Source organism: Nycticebus coucang, chromosome 13 (genome assembly GCF_027406575.1).
Source record: "Nycticebus coucang isolate mNycCou1 chromosome 13, mNycCou1.pri, whole genome shotgun sequence".
Lineage (NCBI taxonomy): Eukaryota > Metazoa > Chordata > Mammalia > Primates > Lorisidae > Nycticebus > Nycticebus coucang.
The window spans coordinates 58664238-58683924 of NC_069792.1; the positions used below are offsets into that span (position 1 = coordinate 58664238).

The 19687-nt window shown below is 41.6% G+C and overlaps 1 protein-coding gene across 2 annotated transcripts in view; it reads left to right on the forward strand.

The window, feature by feature from the left end:
• Positions 1-7: 7 nt before the first annotated feature.
• The window catches only part of PTDSS1 (phosphatidylserine synthase 1), a 90051-nt gene continuing 70371 nt past the window's right edge, over positions 8-19687 (forward strand). Inside the window, exons 1-2 of one of the 2 annotated variants that reach the window (XM_053558751.1) lie at positions 8-461; positions 13204-13295. In XM_053558751.1, coding sequence (XP_053414726.1) covers positions 73-461; positions 13204-13295 — 481 coding nt within the window. In that variant the 5' untranslated portion in view covers positions 8-72. The remainder of the gene's footprint in view (positions 462-13203; positions 13296-19687) is intronic. The other variant, XM_053558752.1, reaches the window with a different exon arrangement.

Below are 19687 nucleotides of genomic sequence, written 5' to 3' on the forward strand. Positions count from 1 at the left end.
AATTTTACGGATAGGGAGTGTGAAGGCTCCTTGAGTGCCCAGAGATGCCTCTGCCAGCACGCCAGCTCGAGTATGGACGGCGGCGGCCCCCGCTCAAGGCCGCGGTGGCGGCGCCGCGACCCCGCCCTCCCGCGCCTGTCCTTCCCTCGGCTCCCAGCCTTTGCTGGGCGCCAGACCCGGCCTCGCCGTCCGGCTGCTCGCCTGCTGCGGCTTGTCACGCTCGGGGTCCCAGCCTTCGTGGGCTGGGGCCGCCGCTGCCGCGGCAGGACGGGGAGGCGGGCCATGGCGTCCTGCGTGGGGAGCCGGACCCTGAGCAAGGATGATGTGAACTACAAGATGCATTTCCGGATGATCAACGAGCAGCAAGTGGAGGACATCACCATTGACTTCTTCTACCGGCCGCACACCATCACCTTGCTCAGCTTCACCATCGTCAGCCTCATGTACTTTGCCTTCACCAGGTGAGTCGCCGGGCAGCGCAGGGGGCGCGCCCGAGGGGAAGGGAAGAGGCGGGCGGGAGGAGGTGGCGAGGAGAGTGGCCCGGCGTGGCTCTGGGGCGAGGAAGCTGGGTGACTGCTCGGCTCGCACACTCTCAGACGTGCCGCCCACGCAGCTCCTCCACCCGCCCGGAGTCTCACGGTACACCCAGCCCTTTCCCCCAAGCCCACACTCCCCCACCTCTCAATGCCACTTCTCCCTTAGAGCGCCTCTGGTAATACCAGGAAAACACGCGAGTCACTTAGCACTATCGCCCCCCACTCCCCGCCCCGCACGCAGCCTCGCTTCAAACACACATCACGACGCGGGCCGCTCCTCTGCAGCCGCTCCAGCCTCAGTCCTACCCAGCACCCCGCATGAATCATCTCGTATGCACCACTTTCAGCGCACACCGCCACGCAAAACATCCCAGTGCACAGCTCCCGCACCAGACACAGGCCCAGGACACAACCGAGATCCCTTCCCGTGAAACTCCCCCAGTATTTAGTTTTACCCGTAACGCACAAAAAATGCACATGTGAGGTGCCCCCACGAGAGCTTTCCCGTGCAGTATCTCCCGTGTACGCTGCACACAAATCATCTAGCATAATCCTTCCCTTGGCTTCAAACACTACAATCTGTACCACAACACAAACTGCAGTAAACGCACACATCACAGTTGACCTTTGCTATCCAGGAGCACGGCCCACCACCCATCACCTTCTAGGTGCATTGCTGCGTAGACCCCAGCCCACCACTCGCCACACAGTGCACACCCTGCCCGTTCATCACCTAACATGTATGCTGAAGCGAGATCTTGTCAAGCAATTTTAATGGTGCCTGGTCATAGTAAACCCTGTATGTGTTAAACAAACGAAACATATAAACCTTACAGAACGTAACACAACTCTCCTGTTCCCCAGAAAACCTACACACATGTTCAAAGCACTGCTAAAGTAATACCTGTTCAAAGGAGCTGCTCTGTTTGACTCTTGAATGCTCATATCCTGTAACTCTGTGGCACTGCACTGTGGTCCCTTATCCCCAACCCCAGAACTAATTCATCCCCAGTTCATAAGGGACATAGACTGTGGTTCTTACAAGGATTTGTGTTTTCTAAACAAACCTCTTCTAAGAAAGGAAACTCATGCCTGCTTCATCATTATGGCTTAAGAGACCAACCTAGAGTAGTGGAGTTTTGGAGCCAGACTGTTAGTTCCAGAACTGCCTGTGTGTCCTTGGTTAAATTACTGAACCTTACTCTGAAACTCAGTGGCCACACCTGTAAAGTGGTGATAAACATACTTACCTTGTATAAGGGTTAAGAAGACTAAATGAATATGTATGAATGCATTTAGCAGAATACCTGGTGTATGACGTATATAATTCATTGTCAGTTAGCTCTCTCCCAATATTTTTACCCAAAAATCAAGATTCTCAGTCAGGGTCAGCAGAAAAGGTCTAGAGCAATGGTTCTCAACCTTCCTAATGCCGTGGCCCTTTAATGCCGTGGTCACAACCCACAGGTTGAGAACTGCTGGTCCAGAGGTATATTCGGTGGTCCCAGGGATTGAGAGAACTTCTGGTTTTAGTTGGCAGAGACAGGGTTAAAGGATAACAAAATGTATCGCAACATGTGTGACAGCCTTGTACAATAAAAAATGAATTGTCTGTACACACAGGCTTGTGCACACATACTCACAACTACCAGCAGTGCCTCACTGTAATTTTTAGATTTTCATAAAACTAATATCCTCCCACATCATACTTGTTCCTCACCTCCATAATTCATTTGACTTTTGGTTCTTGTTATGTGTTTATCTATTCACCCAAATCTACATAAAGCATAAGGCACATTTACTTACTCTTGAATGATTAAGGGATACTGACATTATTATTGTAAAGTCTGCTTTACTGCTTTAGTACTGCAACAGATTATAGAACAGACCTTTCCACAGTGTCTGACCAGATGTACTTCTACCTTTGGGAGAAATCAGTCTGCTCCCTAGTTATGGTTAATGCTCAAATACTTCATATGTTACTTCCATTATGCTACTGAATAGCTGTTTGGCCACTTCCTTTTGCTAAGCCTCAGTTTCCTTATCTGTATATAAAATGAAAATTCCAATACTAATACTTAATAGGATTGTCATGAGGATTAAATTCATCTTTTTAGATAATCTGTGTTTAGCTCAGTACATGGCGAATGTTAAGTGCTTAACAAACGTAAGTAGTTATTACATGATTACATTATATTCTAATGCCTTTTAAATTATATTTGTTATTGATTGAGAATGTAGAGTGCTCTGTAATTGAGAAAAAGGATAAAGGCATTGGAAAGTACACATTGGATAACATACATGCTTGTTTCACATCAACTTCAGTTTAATTTCATTTAATGTGTAGGTTGGAAATTATGGAGTTAGGGAGTTTTCTTTGGAAATTAGAAAATTAATTGTGGTATTTTATTTTAAATAATGAGAAGCAAGAATGAACAATTTGTTTCAACCTTTTATCTTTTTTTTTTTTTTTATGAGACAGAGTCTCACTTTGTCTCTTAGTAGAGTACTGTGGTGTCTTAGCTCACAGCAACCTCAAAGTCTTGGGCCCAAGCGATTCTCTTACCTCAGCCTCCATAGTAGTTGGGACTATATGCTCCTGCCACAAGATCCAGCTATTTTTGGAGACAGAGTCTCTCTCTTGCTCAAGCTGGTCTGGAACTGTGAGCTCAGGCAATCCACCCACCTCAGCCTCCCAGAGTGCTGGGATTACAGGCATGAGCCACTGCGCCCAGCCTTCAACCTTTTATCTTTAATATTATTCTAGGCCCTTTCAAAAGAAATTCCTCTTCCTGTTTGCTAATATAGAAAGTCACATTCTTCTGAAATTTCCCTTTTAACATATTCTGCCAACGCAGTCGATAAATGGAAGCAGTGAAAGTATAAGAAATGAGTATGAATTTTAACAGCTTGCCAAAAGAAATAAGAAAAACCATATCTGAACCTTAGACTATGGCCCTTTCCCAAAATAACAATTTTATTTCTTCCACTAATTTCATAAAGAGATGAAAATCACACAATGAAGAATTAATAACGTTTCATCAAATATAAAATAAGCACCATTAACAGACTTCTAACTCACTTTTGTAATGATTTGTGCTTCTTTTAAGTGTGACATTACAGTGATAGCTCAATCATCCTCTATAAAGATTGAAAGTAACAACTTCATAAATGAAAATCATTCATTCTGTGCTCTTTCATGATGATTATCTCTAATACCTTGTAAGGATTTTAGCTGGCTAACTTTTAGTGCAATTCTTTCAGTAGAACTTTTATAACATTATCTTAAAAGTTTGTTTTACAGAGATTTTTTTATCTAAAAGAACAAGGAGATAGAATACTTTGGAGATGTCATATTATCCATATGTGATATTATCAGTACCTGGAAAATGTCACATGCTGCAGAGATCCAGCAAGAATTTAGTATTACAAAGGATTATAGACACCTTACACAGAAGTCTGAGACAAGATTGAATTTATCAAGTAGTTCTTTTGTTAGATGGCAAGTGGGCCAACTCATTGTTAAATCATAGTGTTTAAATCTCCTGTACTTATCAGCATTATTAAAAATAAAGTCAGATGCTATATAATCATTTCTCTCTTTGAAAAAGTTCATTTTGCCTCATTTTGGAATACGCATGTTTTTATACCTTAGATTAGCAGTTCTCAACCTGTGAGTCGCGACCTCTTTGTAACAATGAAAAATTTTTGTCTTGGGCTGAAAGTATAATTGATAATTACTGAGGTACCCTTCTATTTACTCTGCTTTCAGAGGTTAGTAAACTTAGAAACATTGAATGGCCTTAGTTTGAAAAACTCAAACTTTAGATTTGAAAACAGAATCTTCTAACTCACATTGAAAGGAGCCCACCTCTCCTTAAGAGGCACCTGCCATTTAAATAGTGGAATCAGCCTCTGTTAGCAATTGACCAACAAAAATCATTACTTACCTAGAGGAGATTGCCTTCTTGTCAATTGCTGTACCTAAATGATTATCAATGTGTCTATGCTTGGTTTCTCCTGGAAAGAGGATTAAGGAGACAGAGTAGGACAGGGAAATGGATAGACTTTTGATTTATTTATTTGTTAATAATGGCTTTTGCTTAATTTCCCTTCTTGGCTTTGGAACTCCCATTAGCCATCATATTATTGGGCCATATATCTGGCCTTCTGTGTCACTTTGCTTATGGATACTTGCCAGCCTTCCCTGTTCTTTCCCTTTCATCCCATTAGAAAATATCTCCTGATACTGCTGATTCAGTTATCTCAGTCCTGTTTCCTTTCTACACATCATGTTCTTTCTCTCCCAGTAACGGAAGCCCTGGATGTCCTTGTTCCCTAACACCAGCAATATTAAGTGAGCATCTATAGTGATTGTGTTCTGAAATTAAACCAGCCTTGGAGGTGAACAGAGAGCATTGTGTTAGGTTGCACTTGAGGTCCATTTAACATTGACGTTTAACATTTCTCTTTCCCAGTTACTATTGGAGTTGTATTTTTTATTGGACTAAAGTATCTTTTTATATCTTTTCTTATACTTGTTTCTGATGTTTTATGTCCCTAATAAGATTATAAACTTATGAAAGAGAAAAATGTGCCATATGTTTTTTTGAAATCTATTTTAGTGAATGAGCACTAGGATGACTTGAAGACTTAATATTATTATTATTTTTTTTTTCGAGACAGAGTCTCACTATGTTGCCCTTGATACAATGCCATGGCATCACAACACACAACAACCTCAAACTCTTGGGCTTAAGCGATTCTCTTGTCTCAGACTCCCAAGTAACTGGGACTACAGTGCCTGCCACATTGCCCAGCTATTTTTTTTTTGTTGTAATGGTCATTGTTTGGCAGGCCCGAGCCAGGTTCAAACGCGACAGCCCTGGTGTATGTGGCCAGTGCCCTAGCTTCTGAGCTACAGGCACTGAGCCTCAAAGACTTTATTTGTCTTACATGGTGCCTCACCCAATAGAGATTAGGTATCTAGGAATTGCTGCCTCTCACACTCCTGCTTAATAAACAGCCTTCCTCCAAGTTGGTCTGTTTTGAATAACTGCGTTTGGCATTTTAGATATAGTTTTATTATTAAATGTAGTACAATTTATTTTGTGATAGAATCTCTGTTACCCCAGAAGTTAACAGTTTTTCAGTCTCAGCTAATCCTAAAACCAAGACTAGCCCAGCGAGCCTGGCCTGCCTCCTCAACCCTGACATCTGTTTAATTCAGTTCAACTGTCGGAGTTCCCTGTAGCCCAGGTCTCTACTGACCTGGGGTTCACCATCTCCTGTATCTCCCACAGGTCTGATTGGGCCTTTGTAGCTTTCAGGGCTCTTCTCTTTGCACTACCAGGCCTTAGTTCAGCAGACCCCAACACTTCAGGATTGCAGGCTCCCAGCTCCCAACTCCGCCTTCCTCTAGTGCATTCTCCACTGCTGCCCTCATGATCCTTTTAAGACAGAACTGTGGTCTTCTCTGTGCCCTGCCTACAGTCTTTCACTGGATGCCCACTACCTGTAGGAAAGTGCTAGCTGGACTGTTAGGGTGCTTTGTTATAGAGGTGGCCTGCATCCCCCACTTTATGTCTCACATCCTGCACACACACCCCTAGCAGGCCCAGACAGCTCCTGGCCCCACACCTAGGGTCCTCCCAACAAGCCCTTGGTGTCCTTCCCAGTCCGTTTGGTTGGGTCTCCTCCCAGACTCCTTTCTTGGTTATTCCAAGAAGCACAGAGGAAGAAACATTTATTAACTTCCAAGTACCTTAGGTTGTAATACTGTGTGTTTATATATCTCATAGTGTAATATTTGTTTCTATGTCAGTTTCTTGAGGCCAGATGTCTTAATCATACCAGGATAGGCATCCATGAAATGCTGAATGAATGGAATTCATGATATCTTTTCTTCAATAAGAGCTTATCACAATATCACCCTTCTCCTTTGGTTACTATCTCAGCTATATGATCCTTGACAAGGATCATAACTTTCCTTAAAATGAAATGAATGTGGTATTAAAGATAAGGCCAAATTTAGTTAGCATCTGTCTACCTTGTAACCTGGGATTAAATTTTCCATTGAGAGAAGATCCCTAACAGTGACTGATCTCCTAAACATGACCCTATGTGTCTCTATTTCAAGGACTCACATTAAAGGTAATGAAGAACATAGGGACAATGACATCCCGCTTCCTGGCCCCAGGGAGAAAGCCCTGTCTAAAAGGTTGTGTGCAAGTGAATGGCTTATGCTTTGGTTTCCTGGAGTCTCCATGTCTGCTGCCTATAGTCAGATATTAAACTGACACAAATCAGAGTCCAAAAGTTCTTTTGAGTGCAAACTTTTTTTTTTTTTTTTTTAAGAGCTTTCCTTACATTTTTCCTGCTTTTAAGATATTCTTTATTTGGGCAGTTCCTGATACTAGCTGAAAATGTTCTGCAGAAGGCACCAAAATGTTTAGGCTTTTAAATATTTGCCAGTGGTCTTGGAAGTCTGTGCTGACTTTCTGCAAGGGGAGAGGATAGTCACTGTCAGTGGATCCTATAGGGCAGGCTCTGATTCCCCCTCACAATACCTGCGTCTCTTGGCTTACTCTGCTGTACCATCTCTCTCATCCTTACCACCCATGTACTGAGGATGGCTACTGTGTGCCAAGCATTGTGCTGGGTATGAGAGGTACCTCAGGATAACATGGTGGGACCTGTGTCCTATAGGGCTTCAAGTACACTCTTAAGTTGTACCTTCAGTGCTTTTTGTGCACCCACCACTTGTTAGGTATTTTCACTGTATGTGGTCAGTGATACAATCCTGGCACACTTCAGAAGCACCTCCTAAGTTTAGCAGAAAGGGAAGAGGACTTTGCCTCCCTAAGTGGTATGTTTGTGTCATTGGTGAACAGAGCAACCTTGACCAAGAGCCAGCATTCCAGAAGCCCTGGCATCTACTTCCACTCTGCCTGTGTTTGTATGAAACTGTGGGCAAGATAAACCAACAGCTTTATTTTCCTCATCCTTCAAGCAAGGATAATATCTGCCTTGCCTTTCCCCACTGAACTGTGGGGGCAGTTAAATGAAATACCAGCTGTGAAATTTTGTTGGAAACTTCAGAGTACTACAGACTGAGGCATTTTGATATAAGCTGCTGTAGTAGACCCAGGAAAAATCAGGGAACTGTTACAGCATCATGTTTGGAAAGTAATGTTATTTTACTTTGTGTTGCTATAAAGCAAAATGTCTTAGTTGAGTGAGAATCCTGAGACCAGCAAGAGTCAAGATGAGTCTTGGGCAACCCAATGACTTGGGCAACAAGTTATGAGATGTGGGGACCATCCTGCACCCTCTTAAAGCCTTTGAAGACGGTAACGATTCCACCAAAGGGGCCTACCCCAATAGGCCTATGCTTTTTGCTTTGCCCAGTTAATCAGAGACAGTTCTTGTAAATAGGAACTTTTATGGCAGGGCTGTACTGAGGTAATGACTATTTCATGTGTCATTGTCCTTTGTATTGGGATCTGCTCAAGAATAAGGGCCATGTTTATTCACGTGAGTCCAACATAATCCCTACCCAGTGGTAGGCATTAACTACGTGAAGGAATGAGGGGATACAAAAGAAAAGGTTCAAATGTCATGAGCTCATAATAGTGGGCACTTCCTCTGTGCCAGATACTGTTCTAAGTGCTCTACACGTGTTATGTTATGTAATCTTCACACAACCTGTGAGGTGGAACTCTTATTATCCCCTGTTTACTGAGGAGGAAACTAGGGCACAGAGAAGTTAAGAAACCTGCCCAAGGTCACATAGGCTGGCAGTCTGGGCCTAGCCTGTAAGCTTCGTCACCGCGTTGCATGGCCTCCTGCAGGGGAGGAAGTTACACTTTGGAGCCAGGCTGTACTGGTAAAAGGTGGATTATGATCATTTCCCCTGTGAGGATGTTATGAAGGTTAAGCTAGCTAACAGGCAGAGCAGCTAGCGTGCTCGGTGAGGCTAGCCATAGGTACTAGTTTTAGTCTCCTAATTTAGGGTTTCTGGAGTCACTAGCAGGGCTTTGCAGCTGAATTCCTTTCCATGATTAACTATGGAAAATTTCTGTATACCTCAGCCTATGGTCAAATCTCAGATAATTTTGGGGATAGAAAGGATGGGCTCACATCAGGCCTTACAGAATGGTCCTGGGTACTCAGGTTGCCATGTGCCTGGGGACATCCTCAACTATCAGGTGTTCAGTACTTTTTGTGCACCCACCACTTGTAAGGGGCTGTTCCAGGTCTGTGCGTCCACCCTCTGTATTCCCCAGAAACTCACATTAGTATGACACCGGGGCCTTTAGTCTGATAGGACTCAAGTTTCTTTTTAAGAAACTCTAGCCCCCCAATCTGTGATTGCAGAAATTAGATCTTTTAAGTTTCTCTTAAGACCTTATTGTCCATCCTTAGTACATTTTTTCTAATTAGATAAATATAAAACTGCCAACTATTTGGACCCTCTGCTATTTTATCCAGTTTAATTGACCTTTCTCCCCCTGAAAACAGGCCATGCATTGGATCCTCTTTTCCCAACAAAATTGCTCAAAACTTACAAAATCGCCCTTTTGTTGGTTTTATATCTATATTACTGATCTCAAATTATAAATTTAGTGTTGACATATGTTTTTAAGCTTTTTATTTTATTGTATTTTATTTATTTTTTTTATTTTGAGACAGAGTCTCACTATGTTGCTCTAGGTAGAGTGTGTCACAGCTCACAGCAACCTCAAACCCCTTGGCTTAAGCGATTCTCTCGTCTCAGCCTCCCAAGTAGCTGGGACTACATGCGCCCGCTACAACGCCCGGCTGTTTTCTTGTTGCAGTTGTTTTAGCTGGCCCAGGCTGTGTTTGAAACCGCCACCCTCAGTGTATATGGCTGGCACTGTAACCACTGTGTTACAGGTGCCGAACCTGTTTTTAAGCTTTTTAACTAATAGATAAATTTAAGTAGAGACTGATTAGCACTATTCGTTTAATTAAAAGTTTAAATGTTGTGTTCACATTGCTTGATATCTAAGACACACCAAGGGGTATATGATAAGAAGTCCATCTCCCAGTCACCCATTTATCCTCTTTGGAGAAAACTGTGTCCCCATTTCTTGGGTGGATGTCTGGAGACATTCTGTGCAGCTGTAGGTAGAAATTACAAGTTACATTCCCATACATATGTTCCCTTTTTTACACAAAAAGTTGCTTATTATACCCACTGTTTTGCAATTTTCTTTATTTACTTCAGGATAGCTCTTAAATTATTCTGAATCAATTTATTTCTTTTTTTAAGAGATGGAATCTCACTATGTTGCCCAGACAAGAGAGTAGTGGCTCAAGGCTCTCTGTAGCCTTGAATTCCTGGGCCCAAGCACTTCTCCTGCTTCAGCTTCCACACTAGCTGGGACTACAGGCTTGAGCCACTATTCCCCGCTAACTTTTTAATTTTTTGTTGAGATGAGGTCTGTCTATGTTGCCCAGGCTGGCCTTGAACTCCTGGCCTCAAGTGATCTCCTGCCTTAGCCTCCCAAAGTGCTGAGATTAATCAGTCCCCTTTTGGTGGACATTTAAGTTGTTTCCAGTCTTTTACAAATACATGTAATGCCACAGTGAACAACCTGGGACATATGTCATTTTTGCATAAATAAGAATATATCAGGAGGATAAGTTCCCAGAATGGAATTGCTTAGTCACAGAGTATTTGCATTTGTATAGTAAATTTAGTATATTGCCAAATTGACCTCCAAAAACTACTTCACGTAGTTTTAAATTTATACTATCCCAGCAGTGTATGACAGTACCTCTTTTCCTGTTTCTTCATATCCTCACCAGCTCAAATCATTAAATTTTTACCTTTGTCAAGAAGGTAGATTTAGAAACTGGTCTCTAGGTTATTTTAACTTGTTCTTCTCTTATCGTGAGTGTGGTGGAGCATCTTTTAACTTGTCTGAAAGCAACTAGACTTTTTGTTCTGTGAACAGATTGATTCTTTGTACCCTTTGTCCGCTTTTCTGTTTTTTTAAATGTCGATTTGTTGATTTTACTGTTAACTGATTTAAGGGGGAGTGCTTTGTATATTAGGGAAATTAACCCTTTGTCTTGGCATGAGATGGAAATCCTCCCCCCCCCCAAGTTTATCACTTTTTCTTTGATTTTGTTACTGATTTCTTTGACACGCAAATTTGTCCATTCCTTTTCCTTTATGACTTTTGGGTTTGTGTTACATTTTAGAAAGGTCTTTTCCACTTCGTGATCATTGGTTGCTCTGATTTAAAATTTGCTTTTTAATTCTTCCATCGGTCCTCTAGTATTTTGTTTTTTAATTTTTCAAGTCATCCAGGATATATTTTGGTATAAAGCATGAGTTACAGAATCAACCTTCCTTTCCCATACAACAGTTATTAATTTCAGCCTTGCTTTTAATGTGTAATTTACATATTGTGTACCCTGTCAAAGCCCCTTGTACCAATCCTGTGCCTCTACTGTGAGTCAGACTGATTGAAGATGACAGATAATTTTTTCATGAGGCAGCTTGGCTTGGGGGAAAGATCCTCATCTTCAGTATCTAGCAGACCTGGTTTTAAATGCCAACTTTGCAACTTCTTACCTGCATCACGTCCGGCAAGTTACTTAAGTTTGTGGAATGTGGTTGGTAATACCCCATTTTGCAAATGGGTTTTGACAATTAGGGGTAACATTTATAAAATGGCTGGTCAGTGCCTGGCACACTGTAGACACTTGATAAACAGCAGCTGTTATTACTGTCCTTATCATTACCAACATCAGTAGTGTGATGTCAGTGTGAATGAAGGTGTTGTGTCCCCCTGTGTCAGCCATTCTTTGGTAAAAGGTGCTGTTCCTGGAAATGGGATGTGGGGCTTCTCTATGTAAGGAAAGAGGCATCACAGGTGCCCTAGTAATGATCAAGTTTGTAACCTCTGGACAGATACTCAGTTGTTACAGCATCTCTTAAAATAAAGTTTCACTTCATTGGAAGATGAAGCTTGTCTGATTCTATAGTTTGGTTTTGTAATCAGGTCTATGAAGTTAACAGAATTAGTTTGTTGGTGCTGTTTGACCATACAATGATTGAAGAAACATATCTCTCTTGTTTCAGAGCGTATACTTCGTCCTGTCATATGTCTAGAAATTATTTAGTTGGGGGCAGAAAACTTAGCAGCGTAAACAGAAGTTGAGATCTAAATTAACTTCTGGTTTAGACAAACACTCTAGGATTTAATTTTTTACTAAGTAATTCATTATTTTTTCATTTCACACCCCTTCATGTATTTTGATCCTTGAGATCGTTCCTCTGTGCAAATGTCGTTTTCTTCTAGGATTCTTTCTGCCCTCTTTTTCTTCAGTGATTCTCAATCTCAATTTCATATTTGTCTTTTGGAATCTCTTTCACTAGGCCCTTCGCCAGATAAACTCAACTTCTTTTATCATTTTCAAACCTATTGCCACTAATCTCATTGTCTCTAACATACCAGCTGCCATTTTGTTCCATATCATATTTTCTGCCTACTCATCCTGCATTTTTTTAAAAACTGAAACATTGAACTTCCCTCTCCCATGACTCTCAATAATTATAAATAATTCAGAAAATCTTTTCTTTATTGTCTTGTATTTCTGTTTTCCCTCTTTTGTTTGCTTCTCTTGAGCTCTGAATGTGTTACTAGACTCTTCTTTTTTATGCAGATTTTCAAAACAGTTATTTTCTAGCATCAATGTTAAGAAAACTCCTATGTGGGAAATTTATTTGGTTTTATACAATAAATTTCCTCCCTAATAATAACCAGTATTTATAAATATCGATTGAGTGCCTCCTCTATGCTGGGCTCTGAGAAGAAAAGTGAATTCCCTGTGAAGCTAGTGAATGATGCCCCATGAATATATCAATGTACACAGCTATGATTTAATAAAAACAAACAAACAAACAAAAAAAACCCAAAAGTTAATTTTCTACAGAGAAGACAGATAACAGGTAAATTAACAAAGGTAGCCATTTCCGTCCCTGGGGTTATGGAGGAGATAAATGGCCAGGCATGAGAGGAAGGTGCTCACCACTCTTCTGTATAGTTCTTTTACTTCTAGTCTGATATTACTCATGTATTTTGTTTTCTTTTAGTTTTTTAAAACTATTTTTTTTCTGGTACTTTCTCCTTACCCATCATCCCCCCCTTCATGTAGCCCTTTGATGGCCAATTGTACATTCAAAATTAATTATATAATCTGATTGCATTGCCTTCTTCCTTACAGTCTTATGCAGTTGTTTTGATTCCTGAAAAATTTCTTTGCTACATTCTGTATCATGAAGGTCATCTTTAGTTATTCTTAAAACCAAAATGCATTTATGTAAAAGAAACCCTATCTTTTGACATCCGGGTTTGTTTTGGTGGTTTTTAAAGGACCGTGATTCTGAGTAGAACATGTGTGGGTGTGTAGGGTTGCCAGTTGTCTTTCTTAAAACAACCGGATTTTATTATGAGAGGTATGATTTTAGGACATGACAGCGAATAGTGAGTAGTGTGTGTAATTCTGCTTAGCAAAATTAAACTAGCAGTCCCCAGTTTTCAGAACTGAACATGAAACTCTGAGTCCTGCTAGGTTTTTGATTTAAATCTGAAAACAAATGCTCAATGGTATTTTCTATTTTCAGGGATGACTCTGTTCCAGAAGACAACATCTGGAGAGGCGTGCTCTCTGTTGTTTTCTTCTTTCTTATCATCAGCGTGTTAGCTTTCCCCAACGGTAAGTAATGTAATGCACTACCACTTTTTCCCTGTGTATTGTTCTCTTCTGGGTTTTTCTGAGGTGCAAGTCATCTGGAAGATGAAGCTAGAAGATGGAGTAGAGAATAATCTGTTGGTTGGGTCATGGCTCTGGAGGCAGACTATGTATTCTGCCCCTTCTTAGTCCAAGGCCCTAAGATGCCTGCTAGTCACTAAAAGGGCTTCCCTTTCCTTCTGAAAATGGAGATAATGGGGAGGTACTGTTGTGAGAGTTAACTAAATTAATTATCAGTGAGTCATAAAGGCTTGAGTTACTGCTAAATTACTCCTTTTTGCTATGGATAGGGTCAATGCTGTAATGAGTGCTACTTAAACAAATTGTCCTCCCAAATGATCCTTTACTCCATAAATATTGCATTTGATTACACATTTGGGGGATGAATTTTCATTAGAAGGAAAAAATGACAGTCGTTACCGTGCATTTTATATCTCCCATTGTGATTATAGAGTGAGGCAAAATCTTTGTTTAAAACACAAGTTTCCTCACAATTCATCCCTTTCCTTTGAAGCTGAATTATTTATTAAAAATTGAATTTTTTTTTTTTTTTTTTTGAGACGGTGTCTTGCTTTATTACCCACTGCTAGAGTACAGTGGCATCATAATAGCTCCCTGCAACCTCAAACTCCTGAGCTCCAAGGATGTTTCCACCTCGGGCTCCTGAGCAGCCGGGAGGATAGGTGTGCTACCACACCTGGCTAGTTGATTTATTTTCTCTTAGTTCCTTTCAGTACCTTTTCTCTAGACCAGCAGTTCTCAACTTGTGGGTCTTAACCTGTGGGACCCCAAAGGGGTCGCAACCCTTTTACAGGGGTTGCCTAAGAACATCCTGCATATGAGATATTTAAATTACGATTCATAACAGTGGCAAAATTACAGTTATGAAGTAGCAATGAAGATAATTTTATGGTTGGGGGTCACCACAACATGAAGAACTGTATTAAAGGGTCGCGGCATTGGGAAGGTTGAGAACCACTGCTCTAAACTATTCTGTTTGTTCTCCATAACCATTTCGAAATGCTCACTCTTAGATCCCGTTTCTTTTACACCTATTATATTTTGAATATATTTACAGTCTTTTATATGGGTCAGATGCCATAGTCCCTACTCAGCTTTTAAATATCACACTTTAAGATGTGTTTCTTCTATATCCTTCTGTGCTGTTTAGTAGATTGTCATATGTAATATGAGAAGCTCATTATGAATGTTACTGCATGCTGCCTGGAAATGTTCCATGGCAAGGCTTTTAGGCTTCCCAAGATGGTGGCAGTGTAATCGTGTTCTGTTTTTTTGTTTCCCTTATGTAGCACTGTGTTTGCAAGAACAACAGTGGTTTAGTATATAGCACAGTGCTCAATTATTATTAATTGTGCCAGTGAAACCGTGACTCCGAATCCCTCAAAGAAAGAATTGTTCTAGATAGCCAAGTTATTTGGGAGCTGAGTTTAGCTCTCCAACTATTCAAGCTTTTAAATCCAAAAAAATTTTACTGAAAGCCTCTCAATATATGAAAACCTACATACCTTATGCAGATAATGACAGAGAGACTTCAGCTTTGCCATGAGGATCGATGGTTCTGATAATGCACAATTATTGGAATGTAAAGAGAAGTTTTATATTACTTGGATTGATGACAGAATGAAAGGGTATTGACTCCCTGCTGTATAGAATTTGCTAAGACAAGTCCCCAATGTCAAACAGCTTTTTGGCTACTTGCCAACTTCCTTTTTCCTCTCATCTCTGACACACAATCAGAATTTTAGGTTTAAAGGAGACCTGAGGCATTAGGCAGGCTGTCCTCTTTTGGGGGGGTGCTGTGTTGTAGTGTGGCATCAGTAGAACTTAGCCTTTCTGTACAAAGATGGCATCAGAATACATCCAAAGCAAGGTGATGGTGACCTCTGTCCCAGGTCAGATACCAACACAACACCGACTGCCACCGAAGCCCCCAGGGAAGGTTCTGGAGCCTTGACAGAACAGGAGCAGGTGACTATCAGGAGGTGGTGACTGTTGCTGCTCCCCTGCCCCAGGCATTCTACCTTCTGGCGCCTGTGAGGGTCTGCCACTCACTTCCCAGACATCAGCTGATGCCACAACCATTGTTGGTCTGTGCCCTCCACTCCTTTTTTTCTCATTTCTTCTGTCCCCTGTCCTCTCCCTTTTTTCCCCATGTCAATCAATCAGAGCACTGTATGTGCATATGTGCTCGGGAAACTGATCAACTCATCAGGTCTCTAAGTCTTTGGCTTTTCTTGGCTATGTTATCTGTTGTTTTGTTCTCTAGGGTTACTTTTTCATGGCTTTGAAGATTTTTCTTTTACTCTTTTTTTTTTTTTTTTAACTTGCTATTTCTGAGTTCAGATCCGTTTTGGAAGTCTGAGCATACTAAAAGATTCATCTCTCAATAGCTGAGATTTTACAGTCATCCCTTCAGTGAGTCTTCAGCAGGAGCTGAGCATTTGGGCTGCATAAGCAGATGTTTTTCTTAAGGTCCCAAGGCGCTAGAGGTTGGGGGATTAAATCTTTTTGGCATAATGTTTTGTATGATTTCTGTTGGCTTTTCCTCTGTTCCCCATTGAAGTCCTCTGATCTCCAAAGTGTACTTAACCTGCTCAGTCTCTCCTTGCAGGCCTGTGCCTTTATTTTGATCTTGGAAAGAAACCTAAAGCATGTCCTTGTGCTTTTCTTATCCTGGCTGTGTGGATTTTGTGATACACACAGAGGGTGCAGGACCCACAGAGCTCATGTAGCTCAGCTAGTCCATGAGAAAGCTAAATCCATAGCCAGCTCTGGGCGGGGCCCCACTTCCGCATTTTCCTTCCTCACTGTTCTTCTGGCCCTTTCTCATTAGGTCTGCTGTGATGTGTTTTGTTAATAACTTTGCTGTCTTCTGTTTCTCTCCCTGTTGTTAGCCTCTGGCTTCTCTTCTTCCCAGAGCAGGGTCCTAACTGGCCTGTGCCTAGTGTGCTTTAGATCCTGCAGAAGGTGGGTGCTGGCTGAGTCCATGCTCCTGTGTTACCCAAATGTTCATGAATGGCTGAAGCTAGCACATTGATCTGAACCTCCCTGCTTTCCCTGTTTTCTACTCCATTCCTTACTGACCATCCTTTCGCATCCACTCATGCACGTTCATTAGTGGGCAGGACATGCCAAGAATGAGATTTCAGAGAGGTACAGCAGGTACAGGAAAGAACAAGGATATGTGGTTCCATATCCTACATAGGAGGGCTTGGGACATTAGTCAGGGAAGGGAGGACTTCAAGTCCTGTATATACAACAAACAAACATTGTATTTTTCTAGTTCATTTTTGAAAGATCTGTATGTTCACACTTTGCATAGATTAGTAAAACTAACTTTTCCACATGGAAGAATGTTATTGAGAAGTTTAAAATTAGGGACAGCTTTGGCAGATGGCAGTGGAAGTGCGGGAGCTGCCAGGCCACAGGAAGTGTGGTCTCCGTCTCAGAGCTGGGGCCTGATGCTGGATGGCTGCTTCTCTGGGTGGAGTGTGCATGCCTCTTCTCGCCCCAGTATTGTCACCTTATTTTCTGTCCTCCCCACCCTTGGCACATATTCTCAAATTGTTAATGAAAATGGACTGGAGAAGCAGAGACCCAAAGTTGCCTTCTCCTTCAAAAGCAGTTTTGGGAAAGTGCCCATTGTGGCTAGCATGCCCGGAATGATTCCGTTTTGGCAACTTCAAATGCATTTGTCCTTGACCTAATAAAGGCTGCCCTGCACATTTGCATAGAGGCCTACATTTGATTGTGTCTACATGTCTCATCTCGTATGTGTGAGTTCATATATAGTATCTGTGTGGTAGAATTGGTCAACTCCTGCAGGAAGGGGGCCCAGTGATTCTTCTTGTGGAGTTTAATAACAAAGGAGGCTCTTGTTTATATAACAATCGGGATGCTTTTGGCTGCAAGTAATAGAAAACCCATTTCAAAATGGCTTAAACAATAAGGAAAATGTTTATTTTTCTTACGTAACAAGACATTCTGAGATAGGGTAATTCCGGGGTTGGCTAATTCAGCAACTCAGTCAGTGGTTGTGAAGGTCCACATTCCTTACCGTTCTCTGTTCTGCTGTCTTCAGCCTACTGGTCCTAGTCTGTGTTCTGTTCTGATGATCTTAAGATTGCTCTCTTAGTGCTGGACATGTCATAGCAGGCAGTGTCCAGCAGAAGAAGAGATCATCTCTTTTAGTGCATCTTTTATTTAAGATTGAAGAAACCTTTCTAGAGATCACCCAGCACATTTGTCCTCCTATCTTTTTTACTGGAATTGGGCCACATGTCTCTTGTCCATCCAGTTCTGAGAACAGAAATTTATAATACTTAGTGGAATTCACAGAGTGAGCCCTTTCTTTTTTTTCTGTTGTCTACAAGAGAAACGTCTCTCAGCACTTCTTTGAGGTCCTTTAATTTTCTTTCTCTTTCTCTCTCCCTTTTTTCGAGACAGAGTCTCATCATGTCGCCCTCAGCAGAGTGCCTTGGTGCCACTGCCCATAGCAACCTCAAACTCCTGGGCCCAAGCATTTCTCTTGCCTCAGCCTCCCAAGCAGCTGGTGCCCACCACAAAGTCTGGCTATTTTTTGTTGTTGTAGTTGTCATCACTGCCCAGCATGGCTTGGGCCAGGTCTGAACCTGCCAGCCCCCGTGTATGTGGCCTGGGCCCCAGCCGCCTAGCTATCAGCGAGCCCTTTGATTTGCTTGATTTTCCTCAGTTTATTATTCTGTTTGTCCCTTCCTCCTCATTTGACATTGTCTGGAAAAATGACAGGGGATTGATTTACTTCCATTGGGTTAGAATTTACCCCTGAGTCATATGAGAGAAGAGTAGACACTCAAAACAAAATTTTGTGTGACAGTCAAGATGGTGGGCAGCAGGATTAGGTTCTAGGATTCATTCCTTCAGTCCTATGGACAGACAGGGAGGGAGAGGCCCCAGGGTGAGACGAGGGGGAGGGGAGGGTCTGATGTCCACTTCATTCTGATTCTCTTCTGCTGTCTACTCTTCCATTCTCTTCTTTGTTCTCATTTTGGCTCCTTTAAAAAACCTTTTAAAAAAGCTTCCTCTATCCCTCTATAACACTGACACTCAAGTGTAAGTGTAATTTTAACTATAACATCATATCACTGGAGTGAATTTTAGAAACCTTTTTGAGTCTCCAGTTGGCTGTAAGATTTCTTTCAACAGGCCACCTTCTGGTGTACTCTTTCCAGTTCTGAGAGTTCCCTTCGTCCTTCTCCACCTCACCCTCCCCAAACCAGCCAGGCCTACCCACAGGTCTGGTGCCTGACCACAGTAACCTCTTAGTACATATATGGATTCATTAGGCAGTGAATCCACAGGGAAGAAAGTTCAGAGCGAGCCCTTTCTTTTCCTTATTTTGTCTCCAAGAGAAACGTCTCTCAACCCTTCTTTGAGGTCCTTTGCTTTTCTTGATTTTCCTGAGTTTATCATTCTGTTTGTCCTTCCTTCTCATTTGACTTCACTCAGCAAAGATAATAGTAATTGTGTCTGCTTGATATTTGAAAATGACCCAGAAGGTTCACCATCTTCTAAATTAAAGAAAGAAAGAAAATCAGTGTGGTGGCTCACACTGTAATTCTAGTTCTCTGGAAGACCAAGGGGGAGGATTGCTTGAGATCATAGGTTTGAGACCAGCCTGAGCAAGAGTGACACCCGGTTCTCTCCTAAAAATAGAAAAATAGCCAGGTGTTGTGGTGAGCTAAGTAGTCCCAGCTACTCAGGAGGCTGAGGCAGGAGGATTGCTTGAGCCCAGTGGTTTAAGGCTGCTGTGAGCTAAACTGAGGTCATAGCACTCTAGCCTGTGGAAACAGAGTGAGAGTCTGTCTCAAAAAAAAAAAAAAAGAAGAAGAAGTACCTTTCTCTTCTGATCTTCTGTCTTCCACTACTTTTTCTTTTTCTTTTTCTTTTTTTTTAATCATTTTTTATTAAATCATAACTCTGTACGTAGATGTATTTATAGGGTTCAGGGTACTGCTTCAATATACAATGTTAAATGCTTACATTGAACTAAGTAACACATCCATCACAATTATACTCTTTTCTTAATAGTTTTGAAACGTACCATTGCATCATGCACATTAGGTGAGATCCCCCCGACTACCCTCTCTCCTCCCATATTCCCCCTTCCCTCCCTTCTCTCTCCTCTTCCTTTCTACTTTCTGAACTATAGTTATCTTTTGCCATTCTTATGAGTGTGTAGGTGGTTATATATTGATTTCATAGTAGTACTGAGTACATTGGATCCTTTTTTTCCCTATTCTTGAGATAATTTTACTAAGAAGAATATGTTCCAGCTCCATCTAGGTAAACATAAA